The sequence below is a fragment of the Rhinatrema bivittatum genome, chromosome 4 (assembly GCF_901001135.1).
Source record: "Rhinatrema bivittatum chromosome 4, aRhiBiv1.1, whole genome shotgun sequence".
Classification (NCBI taxonomy): domain Eukaryota; kingdom Metazoa; phylum Chordata; class Amphibia; order Gymnophiona; family Rhinatrematidae; genus Rhinatrema; species Rhinatrema bivittatum.
In genome coordinates this window covers 360,040,637-360,066,584 of record NC_042618.1, presented here as the reverse complement: position 1 = coordinate 360,066,584, position 25,948 = coordinate 360,040,637, and the positions used below count along the sequence as shown (strand labels likewise).

At 42.1% G+C, this 25,948-nt stretch overlaps 1 protein-coding gene across 1 annotated transcript in view; it reads right to left on the bottom strand.

The window, feature by feature from the left end:
* ATP2B2 (ATPase plasma membrane Ca2+ transporting 2) overlaps nucleotides 1–25,948 on the bottom strand; it is a 1,801,891-nt gene that overhangs the window by 717,671 nt on the left and 1,058,272 nt on the right. Inside the window, exon 5 of the mRNA XM_029600768.1 lies at nucleotides 24,236–24,721. Coding sequence (XP_029456628.1) covers nucleotides 24,236–24,434 — 199 coding nt within the window. The 5' untranslated portion in view covers nucleotides 24,435–24,721. The remainder of the gene's footprint in view (nucleotides 1–24,235; nucleotides 24,722–25,948) is intronic.

Sequence of the window (25,948 nt, the reverse complement as noted above, 5' to 3'; positions counted from 1 at the left end):
ATTTCCGAAAAATTTGTATTTCGTGTTAGTGCACACTGACAGGAGTTAGTGCACACAGGGCGCACTAACACGAGATTTGGGAACCATGAAAAAAAAATCCCGAACCACGGAAGAAGCTAAATTACTTGTGGGGGACCCAAACCGAACCACAAAATGAAAAAAAACAAATAATACACATCTCTAGAAGGTATTAGTGATATTGCTGCATTGTGCTTTGTAGATGGCATGGAAAAACCTGCATGGAGCAGCAGTTCGAAACCTAAAGGTGACACAATGGGATCGAAAATTGGGTTGCATATGGGAATTTGATCTAATTTTGGTATATGCACATAAAATCAATTTAGGGCTGACTAGATGGGCCTTCATTTATTATAAGATTAGATGTGCCATCATTTATTATAAGAAAAAGTTCTAAGAGCCATCTATGCGAAACCAATAGCTAGTTTTAACTATCCAGTAAAAATATCATCATTCATCATTCAATCAATTCAATATGAAAATCTATAAAGGACAGAACCCGAATATAAATGCATCTCCAGTTCTCTAAACATATTCTGCACCCACATCAGTACTACGCAACAAAAATTCACGATATTAAATACAACTCAAAAGCCTTGTTCACATGGATGCACAAACTAACCCACGAACTATCATTTAAAACCAATATGACTTCTACACCATCAACGGAAACGTAATAAATTTGCCAAATTTTTTAATACCAAAATACAAAAATCAATAATCTCAATGTTAATACATCATATAGTATATCATTAACAACTAATAATGAAAATACCTGGTCAGAATTTGAAACCACATCTTTGTTAAAAAATAACAACAATATTCAATAAACTAAACCCAACAACTCACCCTGATGACCCACTATCGATTAAGAATCTGAAATTGATTTCTGAGATAATTGTCCTGAAAATCACAAATAGTAAACCTTTCTCTCAAAGAAGGTAATTTGCCTAAAAGCTCTAGTGGGTAGAGCAGCAAGCTATGACCCAGGAAACCAGGGTTCAAATCCTGCTGTCACTCCTTGTGACCTTGGGCAAGTCACTTTACTCTCCATTGCCTCAGGTACAAAATTAGATTGTAAGCCTTGTGGGAATAGGGAAATACCTATAGTACCTGAATGTAATCCACTTTGATGTATACTGTGAAGTGTTGAAAAGCGGAATATAAAAAAAAAATGTCTAAAATGTGCAGCAGTTAGACCAATTCTAAAACCAAATAAAAAAGATGTTCAGAATCTGAATAATTATAGACCAATATCTAATTTACCAGTTTTAGCTAAAGTAACCGAAAAAAAATAGTATAATCACAACTTTCAGACTATCTGGATCAGCTATTTCCTGCACAACACAGCTTTAGAAAAAACCACAGTACTGAAACATTGTTACTATCATTACAATTTTACGAGGATTTGATTCAGGATCAGCTTTTTCTTTTAGTTTTATTGGACCTCTCAGCAGCGTTCAACACAATAGATCATAAAATCATGATAACCAGATTGAAAGAACTTGGATAAAAGGTACTGTTTTACAATGGCTGACATCATATTTGACCAGTTGTTCCTTTAAAGTAAGAATTGAAGGTTACACCTCAGAACCACTATGTCTAGAAACAGGATTACCTCAAGGGTCTGCATTATCCGCCATGTTATTTAACATATACATGAGTCTTCTATGCCATTTTTTTTTATCAGGTTTAAGCATCAAACACTTCATCAACACAGATGACATACAATTTTTAGTTCCAATAAACACATCAACCGAAGTCACATTAAAAACTTTGACAATCTATTTCTCAAGCATAAAACAATTGATCCAACAAATGAAACTAGTCCTAAATTTAGAAAAAACAGAAATAATCCTTCTAAACAGAAAAACCACAGGTATGTCTCCATCACCTACAGTATAGTTAATAACCAAACAAATATAAAACTATCTGAATCTGGACGCAATTTAGGTATCATCATTGATAGTATACTTTCAATGAAAAAACATATCAATCAAAAAATAAAGAATGGTTATTATACATTGAATATATTAGAACGATTAAAACCATTACTACCTACAGCTGACTTTAGAACAATTTTACAGACATTGATATTTAGTGAGTTTGATTAGTGCAATTCACTTTTACATGGCTTACCCTATTCTACATTATGAATTCTTCAAATCTTGCAGAATGCGTCAGCCAGAGTTCTCATAGGTAGTAAAAAAACAGATCATATTACATTAATCTTACAAAACCTGCACTGGCTTCCCGTTAAATTCCGTGCACAATGCAAAACTTTAACAATCATACATAACTCAATTCACAATAACAATGTAGAATGGCTAAATGCATCGATGCATCTGTATACCCCTAGCAGAAACTTAAGATCAGCAAACAAAGGTCTCTTACAAGTACCCACTATACAAGGAGCAAGACTAAGCAAAGTCAGAAAGAGATTGATATCTGTGGCCAGTAGGGATGTGAATCGGGCTTCGGACGATTGAAAATATCGTACGATATTTTCAAAATCGTCAGAAATCGGGGGCTCCCCCAAAACGATAGGAAAACCCCACAATATTGTTCGTGAGGGTTCTTTTATCGTTTTGGGGGAGGGCGGGAAAAAAGGCACACAAAACTAACCCCTAAACCCACCCCGACCCATTAAAACTAATCCCTTAGCTTCCCCCACCCTCCCGACCCCCCAAAAAACTTTTTACAGGTACCTGGTGGTCCAGTGGGGGTCCCGGGAGCGATCTCCCGCTCCCGGGCCGTTGGCTGCCACTAATCAAAATGGCACCGATGGCCTTTGCCCTTACCATGTGACAGGGTATCCGTGCCATTGGCCGGGCCCTGTCACATGGAGGGAGCACTGGATGGCCGGCGCCATCTTTAAAAATGGAACCAGGTACTCGCTCCTCGAGGGCCTGCCTCTATTCCAGCTTCTGTGTCACCTTCCGGGAGTAACCGCTGTGTGAGTAACTTTACCAACGAGGCTCTATACCAGAACTCTGTGTATGCTCCACTGTAATCACTATCCCAGTTTTCTCCACTACAGCACAGCCATAGAGGGAATCGCTGTTCCAGTATCCTAAGGAACCCTAAGCCCAGCCGGGCTTCATCTCTACTCACTACTGCCACCTCTGGTGGCTTCTCAATTCTGTCTAATAAAAGATATAACTCTGTGTTGTGTGTCCCAAAGCTGAGCCTGACCTGTGGCCCCTCACGGGACTTTCCCTGTGGACGTGGTCAGCTGCCACAGTGTCCAAGGGTCCACCCAAAACCTTACAAACAATAACAATAAAAAGGGCCTGGCTTTACTACTCCCTTGCCTTCGCAAGGAGCCAGTCCTCCTTAGGACTTCTCTGCAATCCAGCTTCTCATTGGCACCCTGTTCCATGTTCTTTGTTGGAATTCCATATCTACATCTACATCTTCGTATGATCTCTTGTCTGGCCCTGTGTCTTCATCTCGTCAGTTCCAGTTGTCCTGATGTCTCCATCCTTTGTTGTTAGATCTGCTGATGTTTCGTTCTTCAGATCTCCAGATGCTCTTCGTCTTGGCAGCGCAGCACTCCAGATGATCCTGACTTTTATTCTTCCCAGCATCAGCATCCATACTCCGAGTCCACTCAAGCTCTGCGCCGAGTCATACTCCGAGCCCCTGGATCCTGAGGGCTTCCTTAGCCAGAACCCCGGCTTTAATCTGCAATCTTCAGGCACGCATCCTGAAGTCTTCTCCTAATCCTGAATCCGTCCGCATCTTCAGAGCCTCTTGCACCTGCTTCCGCCTTGATATGAACTCTGCTTATCCTGTCCGTCCTGGCGTGTCCGCCTTGCCTTGATTTGCCGGGTGGGTGCGTCTCGGTTCAGGCCTCGCTGGAGTCTTCATGTATTCATCCTTGATCTTCAAGCAACCTGGCTTGGGAGACCTCAGATCGTGGTCTGCAACCTGCCATGCTTGGTAGTGTAGGGCGTGTGAGAATGTGGTCCGCGACCTGCCTTGCTTGGTAATGTCGGGCACGAGATGTGGTAGTACTACTTCAGTATTCCACCGGATAACTTCATTCTTTGTGACTCTGTCGGAGTCCTCCATATACCAAGACTCGCTTTAGCCTACAAGACTTCGTCCCTTCATTGGATACCATGAGTCTTATCTCAGCCTCACAAGTCTTCGTCTCATCGTTTATTATTTATTTTATTTATTTAGATTTTTTCTATACCGGCATTCGTGAAAATGTCACATCAAGCCGGTTTACAATAAACAATGGGGTGATAATCGTAACAGAGAACGAGATAATATGTATTAATATATTAATAATATGTATTATTACCTTGAGTCTTGTCTCATCCTTCAAGTCTTCATCTTCGTCTCGACTCTTCATGTAACCAAGTCTCTGTGAAGCCCTCACGTATCCTGAATCTTCGTCTTCATTTGATGTCTTCACCCTTCGTCTTCGTCTGATGTCTTCGCCCTTCAGCCACTGTCCATCCTGTCGCATTTGCTGCTCCCGTGCAGCAGGTCCAAAAGGGCTATCGAGTGGCCAGAGGGCTACTCCAGAGACCAACATTGCGTTGCTGGGTCTCTCTCTATGCGATCAGGTTCGGTAGTGGCCAGGGTTCAGCGTTCCTGAATCTTCAGCCCGTGCTTGGACATTCCTCACCTGCCACAGCGCTTGCTGGAGCTCCTCTGCAGCGGTGTCATGGCACAAGGGTACACTAAATCCCAGAGATGGGACTGCCTCCAACGTTCCCACAACACTAACATTGGGAACCAATACAAAACTCTGCAAAAAACATACACAGAGCCTATATGACAAATATATCAGACCAAAACAGTACAACCCTTTAGGACTCCTCCTCTGATTTGGGAGTCTAGTTCCCTTCTGAAAACCTAGGACTGATAGGGATAGTTCCCCTTCCCACCTCACCTCATTCAGGTGCCTCTGATGGGGTAGATCTGGGGTAGCTCTGTAACTTAGGTATTTATTACAGATATTTGGTGATAGGCATACAAGGATAGGGCTCCATTCAATATTCACTTCGATGTAAGCTCTTATATAAAATATATATACAGTATATCAGTATTTTAGTGCATATGCTTAGTGGTGCTATAAAATGTTAAATAGTAATATCAATACTAAAAATACACAATTATAAAGAGGCACAAATTTGTATAGATAGATACAAACATATATGCACACAAACTAGGGGCATAATGTTTTAAGCATTTCTTCCCCCACAAATACAACATAGGAAAAATGCCAGAACCTCCAGGGTAGCATTCTCTGAAATGCCTCTGTTCCATGCACAGGTCACCAGAGGCAGGCAGAGCTCCGGAGTCTCAATGCGTGGATGAGACGATGGTGCAAGGAAGAGGGATTCAGTTTTGTTAGGAACTGGGGAACATTTTGGGGAAGGGGGAGTCTCTTCCGAAGGGATGGGCTCCACCTTAACCAGGGTGGAACCAGACTGCTGGCGCTAACCTTTAAAAAGGAGATAGAGCAGCTTTTAAACTAGAACAGAGGGGAAAGCCGACAGTCGCTCAGCAGCGCATGGTTCGATGAGAGGTATCTTCAAAGGATACTAATGATGCATTAGAATTAGGGCATCCCAACAGTGTGGTTTCAATAATTAGAAAAATAGTCCAAGTGCCTGTAACTAAAAACTCACCTGAGCTAAAAAATTCTAACTTACCGCTATCAATTAAAAAGCAGAATGAAAATACAAACAAAAAACAAACTTTGAAATGTCTGTATGCTAATGCCAGAAGTCTAAGAAGTAAGATTGGAGAATTAGAATGTATAGCAGTGAATGATGTCATAGACTTAATTGGCATCTCAAAGACATGGGGGAAAGAGGATAACCAATGGGACAGTGCTATACCGGGGGTACAAATTATATCGCAATGACAGAGAGGAGCACCCGGGAGGAGGTGTGGCGCTTTACGTCCGGGATGGCATAGAGTCCAACAGGATAAACATCCTGCATGAGACTAAATACAAAATTGAATCTTTTTGGGTAGAAATCCCTTGTGTGTCGGGGAAGACTATAGTGATAGGGGTATACTACCGTTCACCTGGTCAAGATGGTGAGACAGACAGTGAAATGGTAAGAGAAATTAGGGAAGCTAACCAAATTGGTAGTGCAGTAATAATGGGAGACTTCAATTACCCCAATATTGACTGGGTAAATGTATCATCGGGACACGCTAGAGAGATAATGATCCTGGATGGAATAAATGATAGCTTTATGGAGCAATTGGTTCAGGAACCGACGAGAAAGGGAGCAATTTTAGATCTAATTCTCAGTGGAGCACAGGACTTGGTGAGAGAGGTAACGGTGGTGGGGCCGCTTGGCAATAGTGATCATAATATGATCAAATTTGATTTAATGACTGGAAGAGGAACAGTGTGCAAATCCAAGGCTCTCGTGCTAAACTTTCAAAAGGGAAACTTTGATAAAATGAGAAAAATTGTTAAAAGAAAACTGAAACGAGCAGCTACAAAAGTAAAAAATGTCCAAGAGGCATGGTCATTGTTAAAAAATACCATTCTAGAAGCCCAGTCTAGATGTATTCCACACATTAAGAAAGGTGGAAAGAAGGCAAAACGATTACCGGCATGGTTAAAAGGGGAGGTGAAAGAAGCTATTTTAGCCAAAAGATCGTCATTCAAAAATTGGAAAAAGGAACCAACAGAAGAAAATAGGATAAAGCATAAACGTTGGCAAGTTAAAAGTAAGACATTGATAAGACAGGCTAAGAGAGAATTTGAAAAGAAGTTGGCTGTAGAGGCAAAATCTCACAGTAAAAACTTTTAAAAATATATACAAAGCAGAAAGCCTGTGAGGGAGTCAGTTGGACCGTTAGATGATCGAGGGGTTAAAGGGGCACTTAGAGAAGATAAGGCCATCGTGGAAAGATTAAATGAGTTCTTTGCTTCGGTGTTTACTGAAGAGGATGTTGGGGAGGTACCCGTAATGGAGAAGGATTTCATGGGTAATGATTCAGATGGACTGAATCAAATCACGGTGAACCTAGAAGATGTGGTAGGCCTGATTGACAAACTGAAAAGTAGTAAATCACCTGGCCCGGATGGTATACACCCCAGAGTTCTAAAGGAACTAAAAAATGAAATTTCAGACCTATTAGTAAAAATTTGTAACCTATCATTAAAATCATCCATTGTACCTGAAGACTGGAGGATAGCAAATGTAACCCCAATATTTAAAAAGGGCTCCAGGGGCGATCCGGGAAACTACAGACCGGTTAGCCTGACTTCAGTGCCAGGGAAAATAGTGGAAAGTGTTCTAAACATCAAAATCACAGAACATATAGAAAGACATGGTTTAATGGAACAAAGTCAGCATGGCTTTACCCATGGCAAGTCTTGCCTCACAAATCTGCTTCTCTTTTTTGAAGGAGTTAATAAACATGTGGATAAAGATGAACCAGTAGATGCAGTATACTTGGATTTTCAGAAGGCGTTTGACAAAGTTCCTCATGAGGGGCTTCTAGGAAAAGTAAAAAGTCATGGGATAGGTGGTGATGTCCTTTCGTGGATTGCAAACTGGCTAAAAGACAGGAAACAGAGAGTAGGATTAAATGGACAATTTTCTCAGTGGAAGGGAGTGGACAGTGGAGTGCCTCAGGGATCTGTATTGGGACCCTTACTTTTCAATATATTTATAAATGATCTGGAAAGAAATACGACAAGTGAGATAATCAAATTTGCAGATGACACAAAATTGTTCAGAGTAGTTAAATCACAAGCAGATTGTGATAAATTGCAGGAAGACCTTGTGAGATGGAAAATTGGGCATCCAAATGGCAGATGAAATTTAATGTGGATAAGTGCAAGGTGATGCTTATAGGGAAAAATAACCCATGCTATAATTACACAATGTTGGGTTCTATATTAGGTGCTACAACCCAAGAAAGAGATCTAACCATCATAGTGGATAACACATTGAAATCATCGGTTCAGTGTGCTGCGGCAAACAGAATGTTGGGAATTAATAGAAATGGAATGGTGAATAAAACGTAAAATGTCATAATGCCTCTGTATCGCTCCATGGTGAGACCGCACCTTGAATACTGTGTACAATTCTGGTCGCCGCATCTCAAAAAAGATATAATTGCGATGGAGAAGGTACAGAGAAGGGCTACCAAAATGATAAGGGGAATGGAACAGCTCCCCTATGAGGAAAGACTAAAGAGGTTAGGACTTTTCAGCTTGGAGAAGAGACGGCTGAGGGGGGATATGATAGAGATGTTTAAAATTATGAGAGGTCTAGAACGGGTAGATGTGAATCGGTTATTTACTCTTTCAGGTAGTAGAAAGACTAGGGGGCACTCCATGAAGTTAGCATTGGGCACATTTAAAACTAATTGGAGAAAGTTCTTTTTTACTCAACGCACAATTAAACTCTGGAATTGTTGCCAGAGGATGTGGTTAGTGTAGTTAGTATAGCTGTGTTTAAAAAAGGATTGGATAAGTTCTTGGAGGTGAAGTCCATTACCTGCTATTAGGTTCACTTAGAGAATAGCCACTGCCATTAGCAATGGTAACATGGGTACTTGCCAGGTTCTTATGGCCTGGATTGGCCACTGTTGGAAACAGGATGCTGGGCTTGATGGACCCTTGGTCTGACCCAGTATGGCATTTTCTTATGTTCTTATGTTCTTACATCTGGCCCTATGTAAGCAATAAGCATATAATCAAGATATAACATACTTCTGTACACTTCTGAGTTCTCTCCCCCCTTCCCCTATGGCCAATTCTTGGGTCCTTACCTTCACTCCATTATCCAGTAGCAACCCTCTCTCCCTCACCCTGCCGAACTATGCAGAAAAGCGCTGATCTCGCTCTCTGCACCACCCCACCCCATCTAGAAGCAAACCGCCCCCCCCCCCTTCCTCCTTCCCCAGCAACATCTCCTCTGTTAACCTCTTCTCTGTTGCTCTCTACTTCATATCATCCTCCCTACAGCTGACCTAGTACCTGAGGAGTCAGGTCTGTGATATATCAGGGCTCTTCAGACCTCAAAAAAAAAAAAAAAAAAAAAAAGTCAACCCCACAGCGGCTCCCTCTACCTCCTTTCAGATTTCCAGTTAACCAAGGAAACCTTGCAAGGGGATGGGGCTGCCGCAGGTCTGACACACAGGTCCCACTCTCATTTTAGTTTTTTTGCTTTGCTTTGCTGAGGCCTGAAGAGCTTCTGATGCATCACAGCTTGAGTCCTCAGGTACTGGATGGGTGTGGGGGGTGGTGGTGGTGGTGTGTGTGTGTGTGGGGGGGTTATTTATGCCATTGCAGATTGCTCCAGGCCAGAGGATGGCTCTAATCAGTTGTTCTAGGCAGATGGTTGCCACAGAGGCCCTCTCCTTGCTGGGCACTCCCACTCTGTGGAATTTAACACCACAGTCGGAGGAGCAACAAATTTTTATGCAAGACAGCAGCTGCTGAGACTTGGGACAGTGTTGAGAAGACTCGGGACATGTGTCTCATGTGTCAACAGTTATTGACACCCCTGGATGAATCACAATGCTAACTGATTTGTTAGAAATCTATTGTTCAATTATTAATGCAAAGGTCTTTAGAAGAAGGAGGAAATAATTGTCTTCTAAAGATGCCATTTTGCCGCCAAGAAGTCACCCTTTAAAATCTGAAGTTTACTGTAGCCAGTCACTGGTAACTCTTGCTTTTAAAGGAAACCCCATGGCCAAATGGAGTGGGCAAACAGCTCAGTGTGGGAAACCACAAATTTTAAAAGGATGGAACTCTATGTTAAAGTGTTTGAAATATTGATTTACTGGGACTATGCCTTAAATACAATCTTTTGAAGGCAGCAATAATCATGTTGGCACAGCAGGTCATCAAGCACTTCTAAAATTATAATTGTTAAAGCATGCATAAATGATACAATATGAGGCTTATGCACTAAACCTACAACTAACAAAGTGAAAGAGCCAGTTAGCATGAGTGATTTAAATACCTGGGAACTTTTCTGTTCTGGTTGCCCTGAGATTACTGTTGATTAGTGGCGGAGATGAATGGTGAGGAAGGGGGAAGCATATCAGATTTTTGTTTTCAACCACCCCCACCCCTCGCTATTTTACATTTTCTCTCTCTCTCCCTACCATCACTGCTTTTATCCCCCTCCAAGAATGATCCCATCCTCTTCTTCCATCCCTGACCCCAGCACTTTCTTACTTCTCACCCACCATAGGTCACAGTTCCCTGACTTGTGCACTATCAGTATACTCTCAGCTAAGTCCCAAGTCCTGGAATCTCAGCTGCAGACTGAGTATATATTGCAGCTCCTCTCCTCCAGTTTCTCCCCACAGTGGGAGCTCCAGGTTTACCCCTCCTCTCCTGTTCACTACAAACTTCCTGTGGAAGAGGAAGGGGTTCAAGCCGACACTGCAAACCATAAAACAATTACTCTGCATCCTTCTCCATTCCTTCCCCTCCTGCACTCCGAAGGCTTTGTGAAGAAGAGGGACTGGGATAGTAAACGGAGAGGCCCTGAGCTTTTTAGTGTTACCCCTGGAGACTGGATAATTGATTCAAATTCCTGGAGGTCCAAACTCAGTAGGGCAGTCAGTAGACAAGTTATCCAGCTAAAGTTAGCTGGATAACTTGTCCCGTATATGCGGGATAAATGTCCCGCTGAATATACGTGCTTAAAGTTATCCAGCTGCATGTAGCCAGATAACTTCAAAACATATACGGCTATACTTAGCTTACACTTCCTGCACAGCCTCTAGATCCCCTTCTCTTATGGCTACAGGATGCACTGGAAGCACAAGCATAAGGTAAGCCAATGCTTCCAGCGCTACCTGTCTTAGAGCAGCACTGGAGGTGTCAGAAGCGGGACAGAGGGTCCCTTGATCCCAGCAAACAAAAAGAAAGTACTGGAGGGGTTGGAGAGAGGAAGGGGAAGGGAGGAAACCCTAGCCATTTCTCTTGTTACCGGGAGGGTGGGAGGTAAGGGAGGGGGAAGGCTGCTCATAAAAATAGAGAAAAAAAAAAGAAAAAAACCTAGCACAGTGGCCTCTGCTCCCAAAAAACATATTTTGGGGGGTGAAATGAGAACGGCTTATCAGGGCCTTCATAAGATATTGTTGGGGGGGGGGGGGGAGGAAGGAGATTGCTCTGGAGACCCCTATATTTGAGTTTTTCATTTTTCATAGTTATGACAGTGCTACTTAGCCAGCCACACAAGGCCATATAACTTTAGACCTGCTAAGTTAGCTGGATATCTCAACCCCTCCCCAGAACGCCCTCAAAACATCCCTTTTTTTTAGAATTTTGCCAGATAAGGGCTGAATACTACTGGGTAAGTGATTTAGATGGATAAATATTAGGTTATCCATCTAAATGGCTTTTGAATATGGACCTCCCAGAGTCTCCAGTTGAAATCCAGAGAGATCCCACATATGATTTTATTCCTCCCTTCTCTGATACCAAGTAGAAAATGCCACAATGCCCACTGGTCCCTCCTCCAGTGTCTGACACACACACACACACACACACACGAAGAAATAGGGCTGCAGTGCTTGATGTATCCCTGCTGTCCATCACATCCATAAAGAATAAAACATCCTTAGTGTCTGATAGTCCACTCCTCTCCTCACAAAGAAATGGCTGCATTGCCTGATTGCCCCTCTGTACCCCCACTCCTCTTACTCAAAGAAACAAAGTAACACTGCCTGACGTCCCCCTACCCCAAATCTACCCCACCCTCCAGATCAAGGGGCCTCCGTTCCCCAACTTCCCTCTCAAGTTCCCCTCTCTAATCCCGCCAGGCGTCTCCTTCCCAACAAAGGCCAAGCTCACTAGGGGAAGGAGATCAAGACTCCCTCTTGCCCTGCTATTGCCAACTTCCAAAATGGCACTAGCTGACCTCTTGTGCAACTTTGTCTCAAGATCTACCCCAAGTGTTAATAGAGTTTTGGCCATGTGAACATGATAACACTTACAACTTACTCTGAGGTATGAGTGAAATAGTACATAAAAGAGAGCATACTATGCTGTTTCCTACATGTCTGCTAAAGTCTAATTTCTAAATGACTTTAGCATATATCTGCTAATATCATCATGGATCCATTGCTGCTTAGCACAGCATTTAGCATGCATATTAAACTTTAGCATAGAGACCATCTGTGTTAAAATATGCATACAGAAATAAGAGTTATTAATTTCCCATTCATTATGGGTTTAATTCACTCAAATTATTTTTAGCTGTGACAGAGTAACTAGTGGCAAATATTTGATGTTTCCCATTAACTGTCATAAAGAAGGTATTCAGTCAAAAAATAAAAATCACCATAGAAAAAAAAAAGAATGCTATATAGGAGGAGAAGCCACGGCCATGGACTTGTCTCATATATGTGGTAAAACCTTGGGATCTCCATTAGATAGCCCTAGTAAAGAAATTGGGAGGAGATTTATCAAGCCGCGGTAGTCCTATAAAGCGTGTTAAACAACATATATTGCATGACAAATGCTATATATTGCGGGATATTTCCCTATCATGGTATCTCGCAATATTATGTGATGTTTGGGCCAGAAACACGCCACTGTTACAATGAGCTGCTTTCCATAGCATTTGCAAGCATAGCTAATCCTGTGTAAATAAAAGAATTTGGTTTACTTAGAAATTTGTCAGCCATTTTTTTTTTTTTTTTATCTACAGCTATTTGAAAAATGATAGTCTGCTGCGGGAGCACCAAGACCCTAATGCGGGTTCTGATGCTCATATGCTAGATTTAAAGGTCATGCAGCCCAACACAGCCCCCTAAAAAGATGTAAAATAGTCACCGGGGGTCTTCTTAGACCCTCCTGCCTACCTAGGGCCACTTAATTAAGGAAGCCCCACAAAAACAAAATCAGAAAATTATAGAACATAACCACATAATGACGACCTCCTCCCACCACTCACCTCCTGAATTACTCAGAGTCCGCCTTCCAAATAGTCACCCCATCCCGCCCCCCACCCAATAGTCAAAATAAATCATTTGGTAGTCTAGAGGTCTCCCCACCCTAAGACCCCCCAGACCCTCCACGCAGTAAAAAGATATGTTTTTTCCCCTCATGCAGTACTTTCATGAAACACTGGCTAGAGTTGGGGTTATGGACCTATACGAAGCATGTTGGGGTTTATGGATCTATATAAAGCATATGTTATTTTGTTCCCTTTAGGGTTTTTCTGAGGCTTATGCCCTTTGTATTTTGGACTTTCATTATTTGGATTTTGTTACATTTATTTTTTGTGTGGATACCAACATTTTAGTATAAGGAGGTGGATTATAGAGTGGTCCGGGTGACTAGTTGAATTATTTCCACCGTCAGGTTTGCTGACACCTTCATATATCATATTACTGCTAGAATCATGTTGGTTTGTTTCATAGATTTGAAGGAGGCAGACATTATGACTGTACAAAATCCCCAGAAATAGGAGAAATTACAAGGGACTGGAATGAGGAAAGAACCAGGGACTTAAACATTGGCTGTTTTTGGAGATATTTGTTTATCAAGAATATTTGATATTGGTTTTTAAGTGCAAAATTGTTTTTAAAAACATTAGTGCAGTAAGAATACAAATGATTAGACTGTGGATACAAAAGTGAACATATGTTATACTCTCAAGTTTGAACATAAGGCCCAGATATATGAAGGTTCATATTTCATATATTGAAAGAGTATTTATTTAATGGCAGTTATATTAATAGAAATTAATATTAGGATACAGTAACTGTGACATTAGTGAGGTTGATTGTGAATTATATTAACAGATGGAATATGACCTCCCTCCTCCAGTCTTGGTAGGATAAGCCAGTAACCTAGATGGCTACTGGTGTAGTCACTTATATTCCCTGCATCTCTTATTGCAGTGCTCCATAGTATACCAACTCAACCTCAAATTTGGTGATGGTCATGGTAAGCTCTTTTCACATCTCATTCTTTACAGCCTCTTCCCTGAGGTGAATAGTGCTCCAGAACTTGGTGAAGATGTAGTTTATTCTCCTCAGTACTGAACTGGATGTCAATAGTGGATGGCCCTGCACTGCTGCTTATGCCTGTGATGCAATGTCTAGAATAAAAGGGCTCCCTCACTTACTACCATATTCTTCCTCTCCTCCTCACTTCTCCACCTTGCCTTCTCATCCTCCTCTTCGTAATCTCTTCCATGTCCTCCTCCTTCCAGTAGTTCTCCATAACCTTCTAGCAGCACTGACTGCAACTGGTTTTAATAGTCTGGCTTTTATACTTGTCCTGAGGAGTGGTGTTTCCTAAGACATGTTACGAGTTTGGTCAAAATATGATATGGCCTTTTTTACCGGGCATGTGATAACTATGATACTACACAGTAAAAATACAGCATAATATTGTTTCATCTCATTAGCTTTGTACATTGTGCAACATTGTCTTTTTTTCTTTTTTGCTTCATAATTATGGTATGTCACGCATGGAAATTTACAAAAAATGATTACACTTTCATATGTTTATGCCTAAGGGTATATGGAATAGCAGGTGTTGAACTGGCAAACCTTAGACCTCGGGCGCAGAATATCAGGATTAGCCACACTGAACCTGGCAGGGGTGGTCTATGCCCCTGGAAGCTTCCACCTGGACCAGCCTTGGGTGTTTCGGCTGATTAGAAGCTGTATATAAGGATACCGAGCTTGATACACCTTCACTGCTTCAAACAATCTTCTGAAGTCTTGCCTGTGGAAAACCTATCTGACTGGCCCTTGATTCCTGCTCAGCCCCTGCTTCTGATCCATGACTGACTTTGGAACCTCACTAGATTCCTGATATATGCCTAGGCTCGTCTTGACCTGCCCGTACCCTCAAATATGCCATAGATTGCCAAGTCACCGCTGTTGCCTGCACCTGTGGGCTCAATCTGTGGGGAAAGCCCACGGTGTTGAGTGAAGACATCACCTAGCTACTCTGCCTGGGGAGTTAACATCTGAGCTGCTGCTGCTTACTCAAACCCTGGCCTCCTCCGGAAGCTGTCATTATTCACCCTTGGAGGGAAACCCCTGTGACACCTTAACAAAGAGTCTCATTGAATGATTTTTTCCATAGAAACTCCTTTTTGAACAAGGTCCTAAATCTTCTCATTTTCATTGGCCACATGTTTTATATGCAAACCAGTATTTCTACAGTAATAATGTATTGAACAATAATGTTTTTAATTATTTTATGTACTGTCATACTTTCATAATAGATAATAACCATTCTACATTGCCTTTTACACTCATACACAGCACTCACAAGGCTTGCTACAGATACATCATGCCTGAATATCTTATCCATCTAGACTGACATCCAGAGTTTCACAATCACCATTGTTCACAGCACAATTTCTCCCTAAGGTAATAGAATCACTTTTTTCAACATTTTCTAGGGAAGCCATCAATGTACAAATCAAACATATTAACAAAACCATGAAATGTTTTATTATAAGCAGAAAAACATTCCAAAAGGAATGGACAAAACAGTACTATTGTTAATGTGGTATTAATTAAAACATGAATCTTTATTGATTATTCACAAAAACATTAAAATAAATGAACACCTTAATGTTAACAAACAAACAATCATGTGACCCAGTATACAAATAAGTATTGATAAGTTAAACATAGATCAATTGTAGACTATGATACAATTATTGATAAGTTAAACATAGATCAATTGCAGACTATGCACTGCTATGGCGTGAATACTAATACAATTGTCAATGCTTGGCCATCATGGCACAATTGCTTTCAAGCAAACCTAACTATGTGACAACAATAATAAACACAAAAACTATTTAACAAGAAACATACTTTACATTAACAATTACAATGACAATATTAGAAAGTCCAAAAAAATGAGTAGCCAGTGTATTATCCAAAAAGTGCTTGCAATAGATCAGAGAACAAATTTCAAAGGCAAAAAAAGGGGATTTGGTGTTCCTCTGTATTAGTATTCACACCATAAGAGTGCACAGTCTGCAACTGATCTATGTTTAACTTATCAATACTTATTTGTATACAGGGTCACACGATTGTTCTTTTGTTAACATTAAGGTGTTCATTTATTTTAATTTTTTTGTGAATGATCAATAAAGATTCATATTTTAATTAATACCACATTAACAATAGTACTGTTTTGTCCATTCTAGTTCTGGCTATGAACACAGCATACCCTATCTATAGTTTCTCTACAGCTCAGCTACCCTGGGATTACGGTTCCAGTACCTGAGGGACTTCAGCCCTACCGGGCATAGCAGCTCATTACTGCCACCTCTGGTGGTTCTACTAACCTGTCTAATAAAAGAATTATCTGTATCTGTCTTCATACTCAAGCCTAGCTGGTGGTCCCTCTCAGGATATCCTCCTGGGGGCGCAATCATCTGCCATCCGGTCCAAGGATTCACCTATCTACATTCCTCTATAGCTGAGTGTCCTCTTCAAGCACTCCGCTGGTATCAGATGGCTACTCCTTTCCTACCAGGAGTCTTCAGCAACAGATTCATTAACAGTTTGCTACTACTCCCTCTACAGGAGCTGAGCATATCACTTTACTACTTCTCCTTCCACAGGAGCAGATTCCTACAGATTGCCAACTCCGTACGGAGATTCATAACAGCTTGCTAACTCCTCCTCCTTCAGGAGCTAGTACACAACAGATTGCTACTCCTAGCTCTAACACAGAGCTTTTCTAACAAGATTGCTAACTCCTCCCCTTCATAGGAGTTTAACCATAACAGATTGCTAGCTCCTCCCTCCAGAGGAGCTCGCACATAACAGATTGCTAACTCCTCCCCTCTCAGGAGTCGAAGCATAAGAGATTGCTAACTCCCTAGCAGATCTCTAAACTTATCCTCTCCCTCCTATAGTCTGTGTGGTTCATACATCCTCTGTATAAAATACACATCTGCAGAGATATAGAGTACCACACTGTTCCAACAACTGATCAATGAACAACACAGCAAGAAGAGCTGCAGGCTGGGGCACAAAGAAGAGAGGTGTCCAGGGACTAGGGAGGAAAGAGTAAGGACTTCCATCAGAAGTAGGTTGTGGTGTTTCTGTGTGGCTGTGCTCAAGGGGAACCAACACCTCTCCCTCCTACAATATTGGATGGGGATCCCTCCTGACTGCCCAGCAACTGTCCTGCCACTGGGCCTCCGGGACCGCCACCCCACCCACCGATGACGATCCATCATTTGGACCTATGACCCCTGGAATACCTGTCCCTTTCTCCAAAGGCATGCAAACCCAGAGATGAGGTGGCCGAATGGTTAAGCTGATGGACTGCTAATCCATTGTACTCTACATGCATGGACTTGAATCCCATCCTTGTTGGATTACTTCATTTGCACTTATGTTCTCATCCTGAAGGAAAAGTCCATAAACAATTATTAAGCAGATAGACTTGGGAAAACCAGCACTTATCCTTGAGAGTGAGGTACAAGAAATAGATAATTGCTGCGTACTTGTGACCTTGAATGGCCACTGTCACAGAATACTGGGTTCAATGGCCCATGATCTGATCCAGTATGGCACTTTTTATGTTCTTAACCCAGTCATGGCTTCACTTCTTCCTCCCCCTGCAAAAGCACATGGGCCTTTTAGACCTTCTCCTGCAACATCTCAGAACATACATATTTGGAGCATAGGTCTACTGGAAATCTTCTCTACCCAGGAAGGAAGCAATTGGCCATCTATTGGTAACACAGCCAAATTCAAAATGGCACTGTGAACCCTCTGACCCAAACACAACAGTATGTCTTTTAGTACATTGGCCCTTATAATACACATTAATTAACAGTATCATTCTTCTATATTGATAACTGATTGCCCAATTCAGAGAATAAGTTACCATAAAATGCCATAAAAAGGAAATTTATGACATTCCAAGATGAGTAGTATCCTCTTTGGAGGTGTTTTTGTCCCAAATTTAAGTGACTCAAATCCTAAAGGATAGAGTACATCAGAAGATATTTCTCTATCAGATAAAAAAATTTCCCTGTTTAAAGTACTCTTACATTGACAGTTATTGTTACGGAGGCCTTTCATTCTGTTACGGAAGGAAGGAGCGCTAGGAGAGCGATCCCATCTTGAGGGGACTGTGTGCCACTGCCCTTGGGCCTCAGCACGACCCCAGAGAACTCCTAGGTAGCACCGAGGGTTGGTGAGGTGTGTCCCAGCATGGGTGTAGACGGACGGTCTGACCCTCTGTCGGACCTGCCACCAGGAATGAAAAGAAGCAGCAGGCCGGACTAAGGACGAGGGCAGACAAAGGATCTGGAACATAGGGACTCTAGACGTAGACGAGGAACTTGGAGGTACAGACGAAGACTCACTTGGGTGCACAGACAAAGACTCATGCAAGGACTTTGGACAAAGGTTCAGAGGCAAGGTACTGCAGGCAAAGGTATTCAGGAGCAAGATCAAGTACTGGGTTGAGACTGCGATGCAGCACGCCCTACACAGCCACTGCCCATGGACTGGTTGCGGACCACGCTTGAATGCGAAGCAGGCTCTAGACGAGGTGTGGAATAGCTGAAGCTGGAACATGGCGAAGATTTGGTAGAAGCCTGTACCAAGGCACGCCCTACACAGCCCATCCTAGGCTGGTCGTGGATCACGCTGGAATGGCACAGGTTCAGTCAGAGTCTTAGGCATGGACAGACGCAATGCAAGGAACTCCAATTACACAATAATCTGTTCCTTTTAGAACAAAAGTGGGAAACTCTGGTCATTGAAGGCCTCCCTAACCAATTGGGTTTTCAGGATAAGCCTAATAAATATGTATGACATAGATTCACATACAACTGAGGCAGAGTGAGTGCAAATCTATCTCATGTATATTCCATACGTGTATCCAGAAAACCAAAACAGTCAGGGGCCCTTGAGGAACAGAGTTGCCCACCCGTGTTCTAGAACAAAAACTTTAAATAAATACAACTGACATGATATAGCATATCCCAGAATATTGTGCTGAACACAGAATCAACTTTTCAACTAATATCTGTTATTGCTATTTAAAGATAATTTTGAATTTCCTTCAGTGTCCCTAAAAGGAGAAACATTTTGAACAAAAAGTGAGAGTGATTTGAAATGTAAGTCGTACAGAATCACAAAAAATACATTTAGTTCAAGAAGAGCTGATTCTTACTATTCATGTACGGGCTGATTTTAAAACCCCCCTGCACGTAAAAACGTGGGATATGCGCACGGCCAGGGCTTGTGTGCTGTGCGCATTTTAGAAGAGGCCTGGCTGCGCGCGTATCCCCCGTTACACGCACAAGAGCCAGGCCTCTAAGAAGGAGCAGTCCCGGGAGCGGGGAGGGGCGGTCCAAGGGGTGGAGCGGGGGTGGGCCAGGACAGCACCATTCATCACTGTCCCAGAGCCTCGAACGCTGGCCAGCTGCCAGCACGTGCAAGTTACTTCAGGTCGGGGCCTGAAGTAACTTGTTGAAGAAAAGGTAAAACAAAAAAAAAAGCCGATTTAGAGGGTGGGGAGGAGAGGGGAAGGAGAAAGGAGGTTAGAGTAGGGGGTAGGAAAGTTCCCTCCCAGTCTGCTCCTAAATTGGAGCGGACTGGGAGGGAACTGGGGGAGCCCCGATCTTGTCACCACACGACTTTGTATATTTTTACCCCCCTTGCTCGCGCCACCCGCGGTGGGGGCGGTCCAAGGAGTTGAGCAGGGGTGGGCCGGGACAGCGCTATTCATTGCTGTCCCAGAGCCTTGAACGCTGGCCGGCTGCCAGCACGCGCAAGTTACTTCAGGTCGGGCCTGAAGTAACTTGTTGAAGAAAAGGTAAAACCAAAATAAAAGTCAATTTAGAGGGTAGGGAGGAGAGGGGAAGGAGAAAGGAGGTTAGAGTAGGGGGTAGGAAAGTTCCTTCCCAGTCCGCTCCTAAATTATGCGCGCGGATTATAAAATCTGGGGTCGGCATGCGCAAGGGGGTGCACACTTGTGCACCTTGCGTGCGCCGAGCCTTAGGGGAGCCCCGATGGCTTTCCCCGTTCCCTCCTAGGCCGAAATCGGAGCGGCCTCGGAGGGAACTTTCCTTCCGCCCCCCCCCCACCTTCCCCTCCCTTCCCCTATCTAACCCGCCCCCCAGTCCTATCTAAATGCCCCCCCCCCACCTTTGTTGTATTATTTACGCCTCTGGGCAGGCGTAGGTTGCACGAGCCGGCCGAGTGCCGGCACGCAATCCCTGGGCCCAGCGACAGTGGCGAGGCCTCTGGCCATGCCCTGCCCCTCCCCACCCATGCCCCGCCCATCTTTTCAAGCCCCGGGACATATGCGCGTCCCGGGGCTTGCGCGCATTGCTGAGCCTATGCAAAATAGGCTCGGCGCACGCAGGAGGGGTTTTAAAGGGTTACGTGCGTAGCCCTTTTAAAATCCGCCCCAGTATGTGCAGGTTGTAAAGGTGTATTAAAAAGGATACCAAATTTCTGAAATAAGGAGTGGGAATGAAAGAGGAGTGGGAATGAGAGAGGGTGGTGATAAATGAACACAATATTAGAGATGTGAATCGTGTGATCGATCGTCTTAACGATCGATTTCGGCTGGGAGGGGGAGGGAATCAGATCGTCGCCGTTTGGGTTTTTTAAATATCGTGAAAATCGTGTAAATCGAAAACGGCACACTAAAACATCCCTAAAACCCACCCCGACCCTTTAAAATAAATCCCCCACCCAAATGCCTTAAATTACCTGGGGTCCAGTGGGGGGGAGGGCGGGAAAACTGGCACACTAAAACAACCCTAAAACCCACCCCGACCCTTTAAAATAAATCCCCCACCCTCCGTGTTGTCTACGGCCGGCGCCGATTCGACTGCAGGAGGTCGTTCCGGACCCCCGCTGGACTTTTGGCAAGTCTTGTGGGGGTCAGGAGGCCCCCCCAAGCTGGCCAAAAGTCCCTGGGGGTCCAGCGGGGGTCCGGGAGCGATCTCCTGCCACGAATCGTTTTTCCGTATGGAAAAACCAAAGGTAGCGCCGGCGCCATTTCTACAAGCACCGGAGGTCCGAGAGTAAAAGATCACACCGGGACCCTTCCTCTGGACCCCAGGTAATTTAAGGCATTTTGGGGGGGTTCGGGAGGGTGGGGGATTTATTTTAAAGGGTCGGGGTGGGTTTTAGGGTTGTTTTAGTGTGCCAGTTTTCCCGCCCTCCCCCTTCCCCTCCCCCTTCCCCCGATTTACGATTTTTTGACGATAAATCGGGGGAATTGTTATTGTATCGCGGCTCTAATGATTTTTGACGATTTAAAATATATCGGACGATATTTTAAATCATCAAAAAACGATTCACATCCCTACACAATATTGATTTCAAAATGATAACTAGAGGGCCAGTTAAAGAACAAAAGTGGATGTAGCTCTAAAGGAAGCTGTATCCTATTTTCTTTGCCTAAACTCACTTTAGTACTTGTGAGAAGGAAGTATGGCAAAATACTGGAGGCTGACATAATTGCATACATGAGGGAGATAGGAAGAATTAGGAAACTAAACTAAATAAGCTAAACACACACAGCAGATTTTTATTTATTTACTTGAAAGCACATTTGTTTAATAATCAGAACTGTGGGTCTGCACTAGGTAAAAAGAAAGAGGATGACCCTCTTTTCCTGCCTGCCCACATTATTGGCCTCGTATATTTTTATATATTGTCACTTCACTGGAATCCATTCATGTTATATTAGCTTTTCTTCTGAAACATCCAGATGTCACTCACATTAACTCTAGTATCTTGATAGCTTGGATCAACGGGGTATAACATCAAGGAAGAAAGAATGAAGCCTCCAGCTTGAAATCACCGTAAGGACTTTTTCTTCTTTACTTCTCTGCAGAACGCAGTATTGTTTCAAGTATTCAGAAAATGACACCACCCCAATTAAACGGTTATACTTATATTCACCAATATGAACAAAAGGTGTAAATGCTTGAACCAGTTAATATTTTAGCCACCCTCCTAGTATATATATAATTAATACTGATTAGTCAAAAAATGCATTCTGAGTTTGAGTTATGATTGGTCTTCCCATGAAACACATTTACACTGGATTAATTATTAACATGGGAAAGGAGTCAGATATTTGAGCTCCTGCAAGAGCTCTTTATATTTTTAGCAAGTTTGATGAAATAAAAAAAAATGTTTGTATTTTTGGTTTGCCCAGCCATCTACTTTTGACACTGACATCACAAGGATCTGGCAGGCAGGGAAAAAAAACCAAAGAAACACAACAGCAGATGAAGACGTGGAAGAATGAGGCGGCCATGTTCATGAGACTTTTCCTTTCCTGCTGCTGCTGCTGCTACTGCTGTGTGCCACTCTCTCCTCGGGATTCTACCTCCTGGCTGTTTTGCCGGGGGAAGGCAGCCATGCAGGAGCAGGCAGGAGGAAAGCACAGAAAAGCAGTGGAATGGGTAAGAGAAAGAGAGACTGTGTGCGGGGAGGACGGAGGAAAGTGCGAGAGGCTTCTGAGAGAAATGGAGAGAACACTGGGGAGTGGAAAGGGTGTGTGAGAGACAGTATGTGTAACATACAATATCTGCACGCCACTCTAGAGCAACTGTAAGACCCTTATACATGCAAGCCTCCAGAACAGCTATAACACACACACACACACAACTAATGTTCACTATCAATCCAAAAAACGTTCTCGTCATGACATACACTCTTAATTTGCCACACTGCTCTAGACTTGTAATTTCCTTCAAATGGCATAGCAGCAAATCAATATAATCAGAATGGACTATAACATTTTATTAAGCTGGACTCTAATTACACCTATAATATTTATTTTTTTCATTCTGTTGCATACACTGCATTTTACCATCAACAAAATGTTGAGTTTACAGCCCTTGCCTTTCAGTGACTATTTAAAATAAACAAATATATGTGTAATAATTTCTTCCTACACAATAGCTCTTTACAGAAAAATATTTATAATTGGAATAGTAGATTAAATGAAAAAGCATTTAGTGATTATTTCTTAACATATTTCCAAAATGTTCTAATGCCTTCTCTAAAAATTTGTCAAAATCTGGTTAATCATTATTAAAAACAAAGTTAGTAGTGAACAGTAGTCTGGTAGGAGAAATGAGAAGAAAGACTAATAAATTACAATGTGTACTAGCAGTGGAAAGGGGTCAAATAGAAAACAAACATTGATTCCCAAAAATAGTTGTGACCATGCATTGGCCATAGAGAGAAAATAAATTAAATTTACATACTGTAATTTCTTTCATATTTCTAAAAATATGCTGTACAGTTGTCCCTATATGAAATGGAAACAATTTTTCAAATCCTTGCTTGCTTCCAGGTACCCCTGGGCCTGCAAGTAAATTGTAAATGAGAACGCCCCTCCCCCCACCCACCTCTGACCCCACCCCTTTACAGCACAGGTAAAAGTATTTGTGCTGTAGAAAGTGTAGGCACTTTTGCCCACAGAGGGAGAGGACTATTTTCAGCTGCCGATTTTACCCAAGTACTGCTCAGTTACCACAGTAAAATAGTTTGAAATTTGTCCTTCCCATGAAGGGTTGGGTGATAGTGAGGGGATATATGATGTTGGTTGCATGTTTCTACTACTGAAAACTAATAAACAGGTTTGTGAAAAAAACAAACAAACATGATTTTCAATATTTTTTAGGTCTACAATTGTTATTTATCAGAAGCAAGTCATTGAGTTTCTCTTAGTACTGTTCTTTATAAAGGGGTGAGGCCAAAAAATGAAAGGTGCATACAACGAGTCCAGTACAATTCATTTCTTGATGCTACACAGCAACTACATTGTGATAATAAGCAATTACTTTAGCTGATCTAGATGAATAAAGTCTCTTATTTATTTTATTTCCTATTCTATTCTGCCTCATAGTCTGTTCCAATAAAATGTTCTTTTCTAATATATTTCGGCATGGATACCTTATTTCCAGCAACAGATTGAGTGCTAACTATAAAAAAAAAGCCTCCCATACAAGAAGCTGAAATTCTTGCAATTGACACTGACAACTTCTCGCAGTTATTATGAAAGACATTTATGTAACGAAAATACTTCAGTAGGAGTGCCATTGTTGGGCGTTTATCAAAACATTTAGATTGATTCAACAGTGCCCCTATCCAAAAAAAGGGGTGGGAAACTTCATCTTGCATTATATACTTGTTATGCACCTCCACAATGAACGAGAGGCTTGAAAAAGAATGCACTTACCTTCAGTGGGTGACGTTTTCAAACGTCTGCACATTCCATCTGTGTCCCCATAGAAGTCCTTAATTTTTCCTACTGCTTCTGCTCCTCTAAGCTCCATAAGGGAGCGCAGCTCCTCCAGCGTACACCCAAACTCTCCTGCATGATTGGCTTCATTTCTTTGGTTCTTTGAGTAGAAATCACTGTTTGTCATATCACCCATTTTAACTTCAAATATTGCTCTGATGTGCGTATGTACAGAATTTTAAAAATGTGCAAAGGTTGCAAATATTTGCAACTCGAATTGCATCCAAGGGGCAAAAAGCAATCCAGTGTATTTCGTGTGAGCTTAATCGAGGACTCTCTTGACGGCAGAGATGTCTTTAATCAGGTAACAGTCCAGAGAATTTCTGCTTTCAAGGCTGCAGACCAGCTCCATCCCATTCACCATTTTCCATTGTGTGCTACACTCTAGCTGTAGCGTCTACATGGTCATCTTCTCTGCTGAACCTTTAGAAACAAACAGAGCAAAAAGAAGAAAACAATTTTAGAATAAGGAACCTACATGCAGGCTCCACCAGGATGCTTGAAATCCATTTGTTATATTGGCTTTGATAGTGGAGAGTCAAAACCAGTAAAGATCAAGACTGCACTTTAAAATGCTGCCCAGTCATATTCACAGTGGATGCCAAAAGACTGTAATCCTCCTAGCTGTGCCACAGATAAGGCTCCTTCTAGCAATAGCAGTGTTCCTTACTTTGATCAAATCCCAAAACCATCAGCTAAATGAGAAGGCTCATGAATATTAATAAGTAAGCCATTAGTCCAACAGCTTAGATGTACCTCTGGTATGTGATCTATTTCACACCACTATATCAATCTTTTATGTGACAAGAGTAAAAAAAAAAAAAATTAATTGAACACTATTACTTATGCCCTCATCCATTGTAGAAACAATTTCTCAGTGAAAGAAAAATGAACTTAAGAAAAAATATGCAAACATTTTCTTTGCCAATCTGGAAAACACTCAAGTCAATATATCGTTAGAGCCTCGGCAACTAGAAAAATGAACAAAGAATATGAACTAGTTAAATAAGCGGAGCCAAGTAGCAAGCACTTTGTTATCGCAGAATGACAATAGAGACCTTCCAGTTTGATCCCTTTTGGCTTCCATGTCTTATTTAATGTGCCATTTAATGCCACATCAATCAGGGAAGTTTTGGCTTCAGCATTAAATACGGCATGCAACCAAACTGTTCCTAAGTTTTTAACATAAGGGTCAGTTTACAGTCCTGTCAACTTAAGGTTTGTTCATATAATGGTTGGGGAAAATGATCTGAAACAATCCTCCTTGCTTTCCTCTTTCCCTACATGTTTAATGAACCAATTTTTGCAAATCTTAATAATAAAATCACACTACATCCCTACAAACTGCCCTGTCAAACAGATGACATACAGCTCTTTAAAAAGAACTATTTTAACTCATTCTCAGCTCAATGTAACTCCTGTTAAAAAGCAAGTTGTCCTTTCCCCTCATTTGCCTCAGTATGCTTCAATGACATCACCCTCGTTAATGCTGTGACTAATGCACAATAAAAATGAAACTTCACTTACTTGAAAACAAAATCTTCATTAGCAAATCAGGAGGCTTATAAATTTTTATATGGAACAGAGCATACAAGTGACAAAAGATTCAAAATATACTATGACGGTAACTTTAAAACAGCCAAGCAGGCG